Source organism: Anneissia japonica, unplaced genomic scaffold (genome assembly GCF_011630105.1).
Source record: "Anneissia japonica isolate Jap-2015-1 unplaced genomic scaffold, ASM1163010v1 scaffold288008_len1385354_cov213, whole genome shotgun sequence".
NCBI classification, from domain to species: Eukaryota; Metazoa; Echinodermata; class Crinoidea; order Comatulida; family Comatulidae; genus Anneissia; species Anneissia japonica.
This window is the reverse complement of record NW_022720123.1, coordinates 619,075-631,913: the sequence shown is the minus strand read 5'-3', so window position 1 is coordinate 631,913 and position 12,839 is coordinate 619,075. Positions and strand designations below refer to the sequence as shown.

Genomic DNA, 12,839 nt, shown 5'->3' with positions numbered 1-12,839 from the left:
GTACTAACGCCTAACATTGTACTGTGGTGATGTTTTTGGAGTTCGTACATCTAAACGGATTGTAGCACAGCAATTTTGAAGGTTCTGTTTCGTTTTTTTTTTTTCAGCCTTATTTCTTTTGAGCGCCTTGAAAACTATGTATGAATATTTGCACTTTGTGTCGTAATGTTGTTATTGTTGTTATGTGTCTTTGTATTGTTTTTTTTTTTCTTGCTGGTTTTATTGCTGTATCTGTTGCCGTTGCTGTTTTTGTTGCTGCTGCTGATGTTGTTAATTGTATTCGTTTTAAAGTTACATTTAGGCTATTGTTATTGTCATTGTTATTGTTGTTATTATTGTTAATGATATCGTTATTGTTGTTATTATTGTTAATACCATTGTTATTATGTATATCAAGCGGGATATCAAACCATCAAATTTTATGTTTGTAATTGTTTTTATTATCATTATTTCTGTGATATTTATGTTATGTTGTTGTTATTGTTATTATTGTTACTGTAGTCATCATTATTGATATTGATGTTATGTTGTTGTTATTGTTATTATTGTTACTGTAGTCATTATTATTGATATTGATGTTATGTTGTTGTTATTGTTATTATTGTTACTGTAGTCATTATTATTGATATTGATGATATGTTGTTGTTATTGTTATTATTGTTACTGTAGTCATTATTATTGATATTGATGTTATGTTGTTGTTATTGTTATTATTGTTACTGTAGTCATTATTATAGATATTGATGTTATGTAAATCAACCAAACTGATTTGTTGTTACCTTATTTTGATTAGGCCTATGAAAATAACACTCATTTATTTTATCATTTGTATTGTATAAAATTTTTTTTTTCAGGGAATGACACAGAGCATGATAGGTTCGAACGCAGACAATGAGGATTTCCATCCCAGTATAACGCCAATAATTCTGGCTGCACACACAAATAATCATGATATTATTAAAGTAAGTGCAATCATGACGTTTATGAAGTAGACTTAAATATAAGGATGACTTAAACATTTTTATTTCGTTTATCGATTTCATTCAATTTACCTCACAACATGAAAGTCATGTCACAATTGAAATATGAGTAGTTATTGTTTTAGTTTACTGACAATTTGCTGTAGCCATGGAGATAATTCCTTGCTTGATCGGACTAGTCTTAATAAGAATATGCCTGAATTATGCCGGTTGGAATTGTAAGCAGGTTACACTAAACGTTTACTCAGAGCCGTTAATTGTTTTGTTTAAAGCAAATTTACCGTAATAGTTAGACTACAATCTTCTAGCTAATCATAAGATCAAATGACCCATCATTGTTCGACGGCAAAAGTATCTACAGTAGGCCTATATACGACTGTACAATGATAGGCCTATGCTAACACATTGCTATCACCTTTTTCATTAAAACAATTATTTGATAAAACAGCATGTAAACAGATTAGTATTAAATTTATATTGGCCTAATCAATTATGAAAATTATTATCATCAACTTTAATTAACTTTTATTATATTTATTATTATTATTATTATTATTATTATTATTATTATTATTATTATTATTATTATTATCATCATTATTATTACTATTATTATTAGAGTGAATTTTTTTCCCTACATGACATGTTATCGTACAGAACACTCAGTACGCTCCAAAATACTTGCGAAATAAATCGCACAAGTGATTCGGGTAAGATTCGAACCCACGACCTCCAGAACTAGCCAGTAACTTGAGATTTTTTCGCAAGTATTTTTGGGAACGTACCGTACTGAGTATTCAGTAAGTTAACACGTCAGTTAGGGCAAAACATCACTCCTATGATTATTCCTGACCAAAACACACACTTTGAATTATTATTATTATTATTATTATTATTATTATTATTATTATTATTCCTGTATCTAGCCTACAGATAGAATGGCACGCAAAACTTTTATCAAATGTTATTTATTTCATTTTAAACAATAATGTTTTCAGTTTTAATCGGATACACAAACTATAATTATATTTTATAACTTTCGTTACAGATGCTTTTGCAACACAAAGCCACCATATCAGACCCATGGAAGAATCTTAAGAAAGATCGACAGAAACATTCAGTGCAGTATTCGCTAGGCCTGCTTAACATTTACAAAGCGCTAAGCAGTGAGTTCTACATCTCGTTAACCAGCGAGGATCCTATCGACAAGTCATTTGAGCTGTACAAGAAACTTAAACTTTTGGCACGAATGGAATATGAGCACAAATCGGAATATGAAACACTAGCCGAACAGGTATGATTATGCGATGTAGACTGGACTATTCGTCCATAGTAATTTGGGAAAATGTTATATTTCATGTAGGCACAAAAAATTAATATATTATTCATTTATGCATGTGTGAGTATACAACCATATGGTGTATTTTGGTGTGCGTTTATTATTATAATGACATGCCCGCGTTACAATTAAATTACAAACAATTTGGAAGTGCCATTAAAACATTAAATAGCATTACAGTTTCCAATAATTGTTATTGTTCGTATAGAAAGATTAAACGTTACGGTACTTACCTGAAATGAAGTTTGATCATCATTGAACTACAGTAATGGTAGTAGTAGAAATTATGTGATGCCAGCTTTGCGCATGCGTGCATCATTTTTGAAATTGAGTTGTCTACAGAGTAAATTATAAATAAGTAATGTGCAACCTAAAAAATCGACAATGCTTAATGTGAAGATCCATACACAAAGTATGGATGGTCGAGGATGGTCACACTATCTCTACCTACTATTAACACTTAATGAAATGAAGATCAAACTTCAACATATGTAAGTTATCGTTTAATTTTTATATTTTTATCTTGTAATACGTTGCTGTAGATCAAACGCAGGCGGTATATGTTCCAACATTAGGTATTAGACTCTAGTATTTAATGGTTCCAAGATAATACATTCTTTCTTGTTCCTTCTGTTCCTTCTCCTTTTGATTGCCCAAGACTTAAACAGTGTATTTAAACACAATACTGTTGCACATTTGGTTTTTTTTTATATATTTCAATCTATTCATCTCTAGTGTTCTATATTTATGAAATATTCTTTATCCCTTTTTAGTAGCAAAATGGAGAGTACCAAAGGTGTATTGCACAAAACGCTGTGTATTATACAAGAAATAACATTCATAATTTAAAGGCTTTCTTCTGTTTAGTTATTATATCTTAACAGTTGTGGATTGATATTTCCATACTATATCTGATTCTTTATATAACTAAAAAAATGACACTAAACCAGGTGAATTCACGAACATTAAATCTATTTATACTTTGATGATCCTCTGTATTTAGCAAATCAGTGCTTCTATCACACACAAACATGTAGAAGGGATATGTTTCTAAATTCATTTCCGAACAATGATTTTCAGACTGACTTTGTGTATTCAATTTTGATAATGAAATATACTTCTATAATCCCAATAAGTAAACATTTTAAATCCTGGTTACTCATATCATTTCTGAATACGCATAATTTAGATATTAAGTCTCATAATTTCAGTTCATGTGGAGAATATCTCGCCACCGTTGCGCCGGAGGCTATAATCTAAAGTGTGAAATTAATGCATAGGAGCTATTTTACTTATTCCGTTCCAACACCAATGAGGTTAATGAGCTTTTCTGTTGTATATCTAGCACGGTAACTAATAGCAGAATAGGTCACTTAAGTTAAGTTACAGTTCTACATGTATTGTGTTTTACATGCATGCATTAGATTAGTTTTACCATTGGCGATAGCATTCAAAATCAGTATTGAATACGGTATGTAGTACTTCCGCCCCGGGACTTCCACCGAGTAAACTACCGACAGGATGACAGTTGGATTGGATTTATTCTGCCTAAAACGCACCACCCATTAGGCCTAACACTCGAAAGTCCGAAGATACCAAGCAGGTCATCAGATTGTTTGGCTTAAAGTTTCATTTCATTTCATTATTTATTTGGTCATTTACAACAACAACAACAAAAAGCTGGAATTTGGGGAGACCAGGGACAACCAGAGTGAACCAAATCACTGTAGCAAAGCCGGTTTACCCAACCCCAAATTCAGCAACACATTAAAAGATCAAACATTACAGCGAATCAAAATACAAAGAAACCTTACGAAGAAAAGAGGATGGGCTTTCTAAAACTGCAGCATCAGTTAACAATCTAGGGAGCTGGTCCCGGACACGAGGCAACCTGATGGCTACCGAGTTGTTAAATGCTTGGGTCCTTTATGCTTGGTGACGGAAACACAATGAGGGCCGGGCTTCAATAGGTTAATGAGTTGGCTTCAAAGGTTAAGGAACGTAATCTTGATTAATCTAAGTTACGTAAAGTTGAATAAACGTTGATGTCAGTGGCAGAAGGATTATGGGTGTTTTTCATACATCCGTCGATAAAAATTGACTTGAGGCAACATCATTTCTACTCCAGAGAGATGTGTTTTTCAAAATCTCCGATGTTCAAGTGTCCGTGATTGTCTATTAACAATTTGGATTCGTAATGCCTGCGCTAAAACATTCATTGTCATTGATGATAGAAGAAATTTCCATGTGTAATCACTTTGCCGACGTTAAATTGGTCTACTGTATTCATTTTGCGCCAACTGGTGCAAGTCAAGGGTCAATTGATCCAACAAAGCGTGCCCACTGATCTACGCAGCCAATCTCACAAACATCACGTACCGGTAACCTCGTATTGCGACACTAAATATTCAATATGGTTATTGATCTTACATACATTATGTTAATGTTAACCTTGGATTTGATTGGATTTATTCGGTGTAAACACCAAGGATAGCCCACGAAAGTCTAGAAGAAGACTTATTTCCATTGGGGTCCTTCTGGTGGTGATTGGGCAGTACACCGGGGGACAATCCAATACTCTTTTCCGAAGAGTGTACTGCGTTCTTTAACGTGCACATGGGCCATCGATGCACACGGGACCAACGGCTTAAACGTCTCATCCGAAAGACGGTGCGCTATTATAACGTGTAGGCCTATTTCAGCCCTCCAGCTGAAATGCGAGGAGAGGCAGCGATGGGAATTGAACCGAGGACCTGAGATCTCCACTGTTCAGCGCACACACAGTAGCTACCACCAGATTAGCGGACTGAGCTAAGCTGCTCTCTAATAAACCTCATGTTTATGTTTTTTTCTATACTTTATATTTTCAATCAATGCACGTGTTTGTTATGACGTGTCATTTCGATAATGTGGTGTATATATGGTCCGATAATATTTAGATCTCAATATTAAAAAAAAAATCAATAAGAATGATTGAAACAGAACATAAATAAGTATATAAATAAAATTACTAATTATAAAAATATGATAATGATTATGACTGGATGGCGAAAAACTTGGCAAATAATTGCTTAACCAATTAATATGCACGCTATAGAATAGGGCTTATATGTTCATAAAGATGGCTGTAACTTAACAGGAAACTAAGATTGATATAAGGTCATATCAATTATGTAAATTATATTTGCTATAGGTTGAACTATGTTAGAAATTCATATGAAATATGTAAATATAGGCCCTATATTTGTTAGGCCATATAACAAAATTACTAGTTTCTCGTCTCCTCGCTCTTCCATTTTCTCTGCCTCACCATTTTTTAAAATTATTTTATTATATTACCTTTATTGTAAGTAATGGAAAATCTGGCTAACTCACATCAGTAAAATTCCTCTCTCGATCGTTCGTGGTTAGGGATACATATGGTATGAATCGGTCTAGTGCTAACTTTATTATAATATATTTATTTTATTTGCTTTCAATGTGTCTACTTGGTAAAAGTGAGAAAGTAGAAGCTGTTTCCCATCAACCATCTTGGATTTTCCATTCTTCTTTTTTTTTTTTAAATATTAGGACGCTAAACTACTCTTTTTTTTTTAACTTGGCCTTATAGGTTGAGTTATACGCAGCTGAGCTTCTGGGACAGACGAGAAACAGAAAAGAGCTGACAACCGTGCTGACCCATGACAGTGCCGAGTGGAACAAATGCCCTGAAGTTATTGAACTGAAACAACCACTCAAAGTCCTTAAAGCTGTGACGTACTACCAGAAGCGAGTGAGTAAAATACAATATCTTTTATTACATGTCTATTTCGATCAAAATTGTAGCCACCACCTAAGCACACCATCATATTATAGCATAAAAATAATTTTTTTGATTCATTTATCCGAAATCAAAATCAACATGCGGTAACTTTATAAAATTGATAACAAAAAATAAAACAAATGTACGCAAATTTTGTAAAATCGATAAAAATTTAGAACAGATATAAATGAACAAAAAACCTTTAAAAAAATGAAACAGTTTAAAATTTGATATATAGGCCTACTCCAAAAAAATATATTATTTTTCCCATCGCACTATTAGATATGAATTATAGCTAGTTATAATAATAATTTTTAACATTATTATATTTTATCTTTTTTTTTTAAGTTCGTAGCTCATCCACACTGTCAAATCCTATTGACTGACAGATGGTACAAGGGCCTGTCAGCTGAGTGGCGAGCGAACCGGTCATTTAAAGGCATCCTGCTTACTGCGATCACATGCATATTGTGGCCGTTGTGGTCACTGTTTTACCTAGCTGCACCGTTAGGTAGAATCTCTACTCTTATGCGAACTCCGTAAGTGTAGTAAGACGCATCTTTATATAATCATGAACTGACAATACTTGGTAGATTTGTTTCAATCCATACATTCTGTCACTAAATAGTAAAAAATAAATAAATAATACACAACAACAATAACAATAATAATAATAATAATAATAATAATAATAATAATAATAATAATAATAATAATAATAATAATAATAATAATAATAATAATAATAAATTAAGTACTTGCTTAACGTCTTAACGCCGAGTAATCTGCTAATTTCTCATCCTAGGCTACCTTGTTATTCGTTGGTGTCAATGACCAACTTTATGAACCTTTTTTCATCGTCTTGTAAGGACTTACCTTTTTATGTCGTTGAGTGTAACCGAAAGGGTGTGTTAAGGACTGCCACAGTATTTTGTGTGTGTGTGTGTGTTGGTGAAATAGAATTGTAACGCTAAATTTGCTGGGGTATTTCTATTTTCTCTTTGGACATGTCCGAAATGTCACATTACGCCTCTTTGATTCGACAATCTATATATAAAATACAGACATTTCAATGGCTATATTAATTAAGTCGTACAGGAACTACCGTACTAATCGGAGCGTTACACATTTTGGTTGTAGAGTACTGTACACTTATAATAGACAACCGATGTTTAACAAACATTAGATAACAACGATATAATATTTTTTGAACAACGATATGATAATGTATTTGTCTTTTTCCCGAAGGTATATCAAGTTTCTTATGCACACGTCGTCGTATGTTACATTCTTGGTTTTGCTTGGTTGCGCCACCAGCGATGTCCAAGCGTTTCAATTTCCGAACATCACCAGTAATGAGGGTTGTACCTCTACTCAAAAACTAACAGAGCAAGAGCACGCTCTACGCGTAAGAGGACGCAAACCAACGATTATACAAGTGTTTATCATGAGTTGGATTATCGGTATGTTATGATGATTATAATAGAAATGATTATGATGATGATTTTGACAATGACAGAGAAGCCCTCTGTCCAGGCAATTTTGATTTGTTTGTTTATCAATTTATATACTTTTTGTTTCTCAGGTATGACCTGGCGTGAAGTCAAAGAGTTATACAGAAATGGCATCAAAACGTATGTAAAAGATATGTGGAATTTTATCGACCTGTTTCAAATGATTTTATACTGGTGTTGGATAGCCCTCAAGTTTGTGTCAATCAGAAAGGTCAGTAAAACGAATAATCAATGGGCGTATTCGACTGGCTCATTTCGTTGAGTACGAATTTTCGTTGAGTATTATTTTCATTCGACTGGTTCGTTAAATAGACTTCGTTTCCAACGAAAATTAACGTAAACCAGAGCGTAAATCAGCGTTAAGTTATCCACGTGACCAAAAAAAAAACACCTAACATTTGCGTTATAAACTTAGATTAAATTTCATAAAATAAAAATTATAATATTTAAACACATGGAGTCAAAAAATAATTGTAGTCTAACAGAATTTAAAAACTGGATGAAAATAATTTTTTTTTTCGAAAAACCCATATTACCACAAGTTGAAGCAATCTTGATTACGTAACGTGTATCGCGGTAACTATACAGACATTTTGTTTTGTCGAGTATATACAAGTGTTCTATTCGACTGGTCGTCTTCGTTGTTGAGTAGGATTTTACCGCTGCGCATGTGGGCGTGGTTTAACGAAGAACGACCAGTCAAATACGGCCAATGAGAATTATTTCTTTAATATGGTTACAATTATAATGTTGTTGTTGTTGTTGTTTATGATGATAATGATGATGGTAATTAATAGTTTGTTTATTTTCAATTCTGTAGGCATCGGGAACCGATGAGAATTTACATCGAAGTCAGTGGCCAGTTTACGATCCAAATATCGTGGCTGAGGCCATGTTTGCTGTAGCGAATATATTTAGCTTCTGCAGGTCGCTGCGGCTCATCGTGATCAGTGATCAGGTCGGACCGCTTCAAATATCATTAGGAGGCATGATCGATGACATTGCACGGTAAAAAAAATAACCATTGTTCACAAAAAGCAATTATAGTTTATAGATTACTGAAAATATTTTAATGAAAAACGATGAAAATAGTTATAAAAATTATTTTGTATTTATAGTATTTAAAGGAATCGTTTTATTTATATGCCTTAAAGAATAAGTATCAATTATCAAAGTTTATTTAGGGTATTAATTATTAATTATCAAAGTTCACACAAACGGCGTTCGCTATATTAACGCTGGCGTTAAACTAGTAGTAATATAGGCCTATGGGGAATATTTTTCTGTTTTATATAATGTACGGGTTCTTAACTGTAGTAAAATTAACAGTGCATCATTAAAACTTTTAAATCTGTGATTTGTTCGGAGTGAACTTATATGATTATTGTATTTTAAATGAACAATTTTACTTCTGATTTTTCAGCTAGCATTGTGGAACAGTTGTTGTTGTTGTAGGTTTTAATAGACAGTCTAAATAGGTTAAAGTATCTTACAAAACACAATCAACAAATCTTTTAACTTATAAATTATATATAAGTAAAAAGCAATAGAAAAAGAACCCCTTTACCATTTCATTTATAGAGAGCACAGGAAAGAGATCAAAGTAACCAATCTATTGCAATCGTGATTGGTCAACCTCTTGAAATGAGGTCAAAGCATTCAAGCATCACTGGCGCTAGCTCCGTGGCGTTAGCTAATCTGGGGTCTGCAGGTAGCGTTAATAACGCCACGGAGGTGGCGTTGTGAGTGGTTTAAGTAACGGCACTGCCTAGTTCACACACAAAGGCGTACACTACGCCAGGCTTACGCCAGCCTTACGCCGTGTGTGTGAACATAGCCTTAGTGTGTACGTGCTGTTAGCGTTGGTGCATCATTCAGTTCTTTTCATAATGTTCGCCAACGACCTGTCTTTGAGTACTGCCGACCTTGGTTTTCTCTCTGATTTTATTTTTGTTTTTGGATGTCAATTTTTAAATGAAAATCAAAATCTATGTATTTTTAATTGCGTCGAGAAATTTCATTGTCAATAGGTTTAAGTCTATTATGTAAGTTTAAATAGTAATTGATTAGCTTCATTTGGTCTTGATTTGAATTTTCTTTTTTCAATAAAACGTCTATGTTAAAAAACAAGCAATTTTGCTTCTGTGCAAAAGGAAATTAAAATCGAAGTTTTAATGTTATAATATGCATTTGATGGATGGTGTACTGCCACCGTTATTGCTGATTATGGTTATTTTCTGTGGTAACTTGTATCTAAGGCTGGGCCTTGTAAGGTGCCACTAAGGAATATATTGAATTAAAAACATGGTTGGTTAGTGTGACTGGCTCTCCAAAAAGACCCGTTAGGAAAGTTCTGTATAGCACCTTCCTAATAATAGGCCTACACCTGCTTATTCTGAACTAATTCATAATGTACCATACTTCTGTTTTGAAGGGAAAATAACAATATATCATTAATAAAATTAAGTGTGTTTTTACTTACTGTAAAAAAGTTAGAAAGTTGTAATTTTATAATTCCTTTTTTTCAGATTTCTGTTCATATTCACCTTGGTGTGGGTTGCGTTTGCACTTGGTTTGACGCAGCTCTACTGGCCATATTCACCAGAAGAAATATTGGAATGCATAGCTACTGGGAAAATGGACACAGACGATTGCAAAGAGATGCCGTTTGGAATGTTAGTGACTTTTAATTTGAGTTTATTGCACTCAGTGCGCACCATACCAAATTTAATTGGCGTCCCATAATGAAACAAGAGCGACCACTCACAGGTCCGGCACGTTCCTCCATGCTTAAATACGGTACAGGCGCAAGGTTATTTCGAAGAGCTAATAAGATAGAAATTTTTAAATAATTAGAATATTTATTTGTACAAAAATTTTTTATTTAGAATGATCATTTGTACAGAATTAAAATAAATAAGTAAATTGGGGGGAAATTTGAATACCAAGACGCATTTCGAACTCACGACCTTAAGTTCTTTAGAACACATCCTTAACCGACCGCGCCATTCATGCGATGTTCCCTATTAGTGGTAATGGCAATAATGTACAGTAATTTTTAAATAATTAGAATGTTATTTGTACAGGAAAGAAAAACATTATTTAGAATAATCATTTGTACAAAATTAAAATACTTCAAATTGAAAAAAAAAAAAAAAAAAAAAAAAAAAAAAAAAAAACTTTCTTAAAATTGGAATTTGGAATTTGGTAACAAGAACAACAACAAGAGCAAGAACAGCAGTAAGGCTCTGGGTCAGCGCTTCGCGCAGACCAAACAGGGGACTTGTTGCCCGTGTATTAATTCGTGTTTGTTCCCTTTCAGGTTTAGTCACTCTATGGAAACGCTTTTTTGGGCGTTATTCGGACTGGAAGATTTAAGTGTTTTGCAGAGCGGCTCGACGCATATCTTCACAGAGGGTGTAGGTCGCATCATCTTTGCCCTGTATTACGTCTGTGCAGTTGTTATCTTGCTGAATGTGCTTATCGCTATGATGAGTAGTACATTTAGTAGAGTAGAGGTAAGTTAGCGAAATCAATAAAGTTGTCTCTGAATTGGTATTGAAAATGATACGAAGTCAGACAACATAGACCTAGTATGGTGACGACAGATTGACGATGAACATAATGATAAAGGCGACAACGAATGATCTTCATCACCATCATCATTATCACGATCATCATCACCACCATCATCATCGTCATGGTAACATTTGTTCATTATATTAATTATAAAATATGTGTTACTGGGGCAGATGCAGGATTTGGCGGTAGGGGATGCGTGCAAAAATTTGAAGAAATAGTACCTGTAGATGAAATGACACATTTATAATAGTAAAATTCATAGAAAATCACATCACTATATCACCACATAGTCAAAATGAAGCGCCAATACATTTTCATGATCTTTTTTTAATCGGCGATTTTCAGCAACCATAGAGATATAAGTAGCATGTGTGATGAACCAAGGAAAATATAACTTAAAAACATTCTCTTTGATGTATTTACTTTATCTACTTCAAAGCAGTGAGTACACAACTACCTCAGCCCCAACCATGGTGGGTGAATGAGAAAATTTGAGGAAATAGTACCTTTAAAGATGGCCGGAAATGACACTTTTATATAGTAAAATTCATCATCATCACACCATCATGTCTAGATGAAGCGCCAGCAAATTTCTCATGATTTTTAATCGGGGATATTCGGCAACAACAGAGATCTAATTATTATGAGTGATATACTGCGCCCATGGGTCCGTGAAGAGTCCACATCACCTCAGCTCCAACATGGTTGGGGCTGAGGCGCGAACATTTTGAGAATATCGAGCTCTGGGTGCCAGGAAATTGCACTCTCATACCTTAAAAATCTTACCAATAATTCATATCAACAATATAATACAACAATTATTTTTCTTAATAGAATTTAGGGGGTGCGACCGAACCCTCTGCACCCCCTGCATTCCCCCCAGTGTTAGATATTGAACTCCTGTAATGCCATTGAGGAAGGACTTGGGGTCTATTTTTATTTCTTTCTTAACTTAGCTTACATTTTAGCTGTTCAAATTACTCGGTTCGGTTACTGTATCAAATTTGTACCTCTATTGAGATCCAGCCATTGATTCCCACAGCATTGGTGTTTTTCAGTACAGTAGAACCATATTAACGAGACACCTTTCGGGATCAAAAAATAATATGTCCCCTTGAGGGTGTTAAAAGATATATTTATCCCACTTTAAGGCCAAAAAAGTTAATAAGAGTGTCCCGAAGTGGATTCTACCAGCGGCGACGCCAGGAATTCCCAACGAGGGGTCCAAGCTCCCTGACAAGGGAATAAAAAAGTAAAAAAATAATAAAATGTGTTCATTATGGGAATCTTTATCTAAAAAGGATAATTTGATAGAAAACCATGCAAGTTGCTGCTAATACGATCGCAATAGTAAACAACACCTCTCGCACATACGGTACCGGTAACACTGCTTGCACTATAAAGTTTTTAATCCATAATATTTGACAGCTTAGTAAGGCATGCTTGAATTGTATTTTCAGCGCTCGAGATATGATTTTTCCCCGACGACCTTGCTGGAAATTCCCCGATAGGGGGTCCAAGCATGGATTCCAGAGGTCTCCGACGGGGGTCTCTCCCGGACCCCTGTTCTACTGTAGTTTGCCTTTATGCATGTATGATTAATCAATTATTAGTAGAACAGG

General features: G+C 34.1%; 1 protein-coding gene across 7 annotated transcripts in view; it reads left to right on the top strand.

Moving 5' to 3' along the window:
• The window catches only part of LOC117111229 (short transient receptor potential channel 4-like), a 39,282-nt gene that overhangs the window by 23,029 nt on the left and 3,414 nt on the right, over nt 1–12,839 (top strand). For 6 of the 7 annotated variants that reach the window (XM_033254130.1, XM_033254129.1, XM_033254126.1 and 3 more), the window contains 9 exons: nt 855–962; nt 2,029–2,274; nt 5,930–6,091; nt 6,470–6,660; nt 7,370–7,584; nt 7,707–7,846; nt 8,456–8,643; nt 10,164–10,310; nt 10,958–11,153. In XM_033254130.1, coding sequence (XP_033110021.1) covers nt 855–962; nt 2,029–2,274; nt 5,930–6,091; nt 6,470–6,660; nt 7,370–7,584; nt 7,707–7,846; nt 8,456–8,643; nt 10,164–10,310; nt 10,958–11,153 — 1,593 coding nt within the window. The remainder of the gene's footprint in view (nt 1–854; nt 963–2,028; nt 2,275–5,929; nt 6,092–6,469; nt 6,661–7,369; nt 7,585–7,706; nt 7,847–8,455; nt 8,644–10,163; nt 10,311–10,957; nt 11,154–12,839) is intronic. The other variant, XM_033254127.1, reaches the window with a different exon arrangement.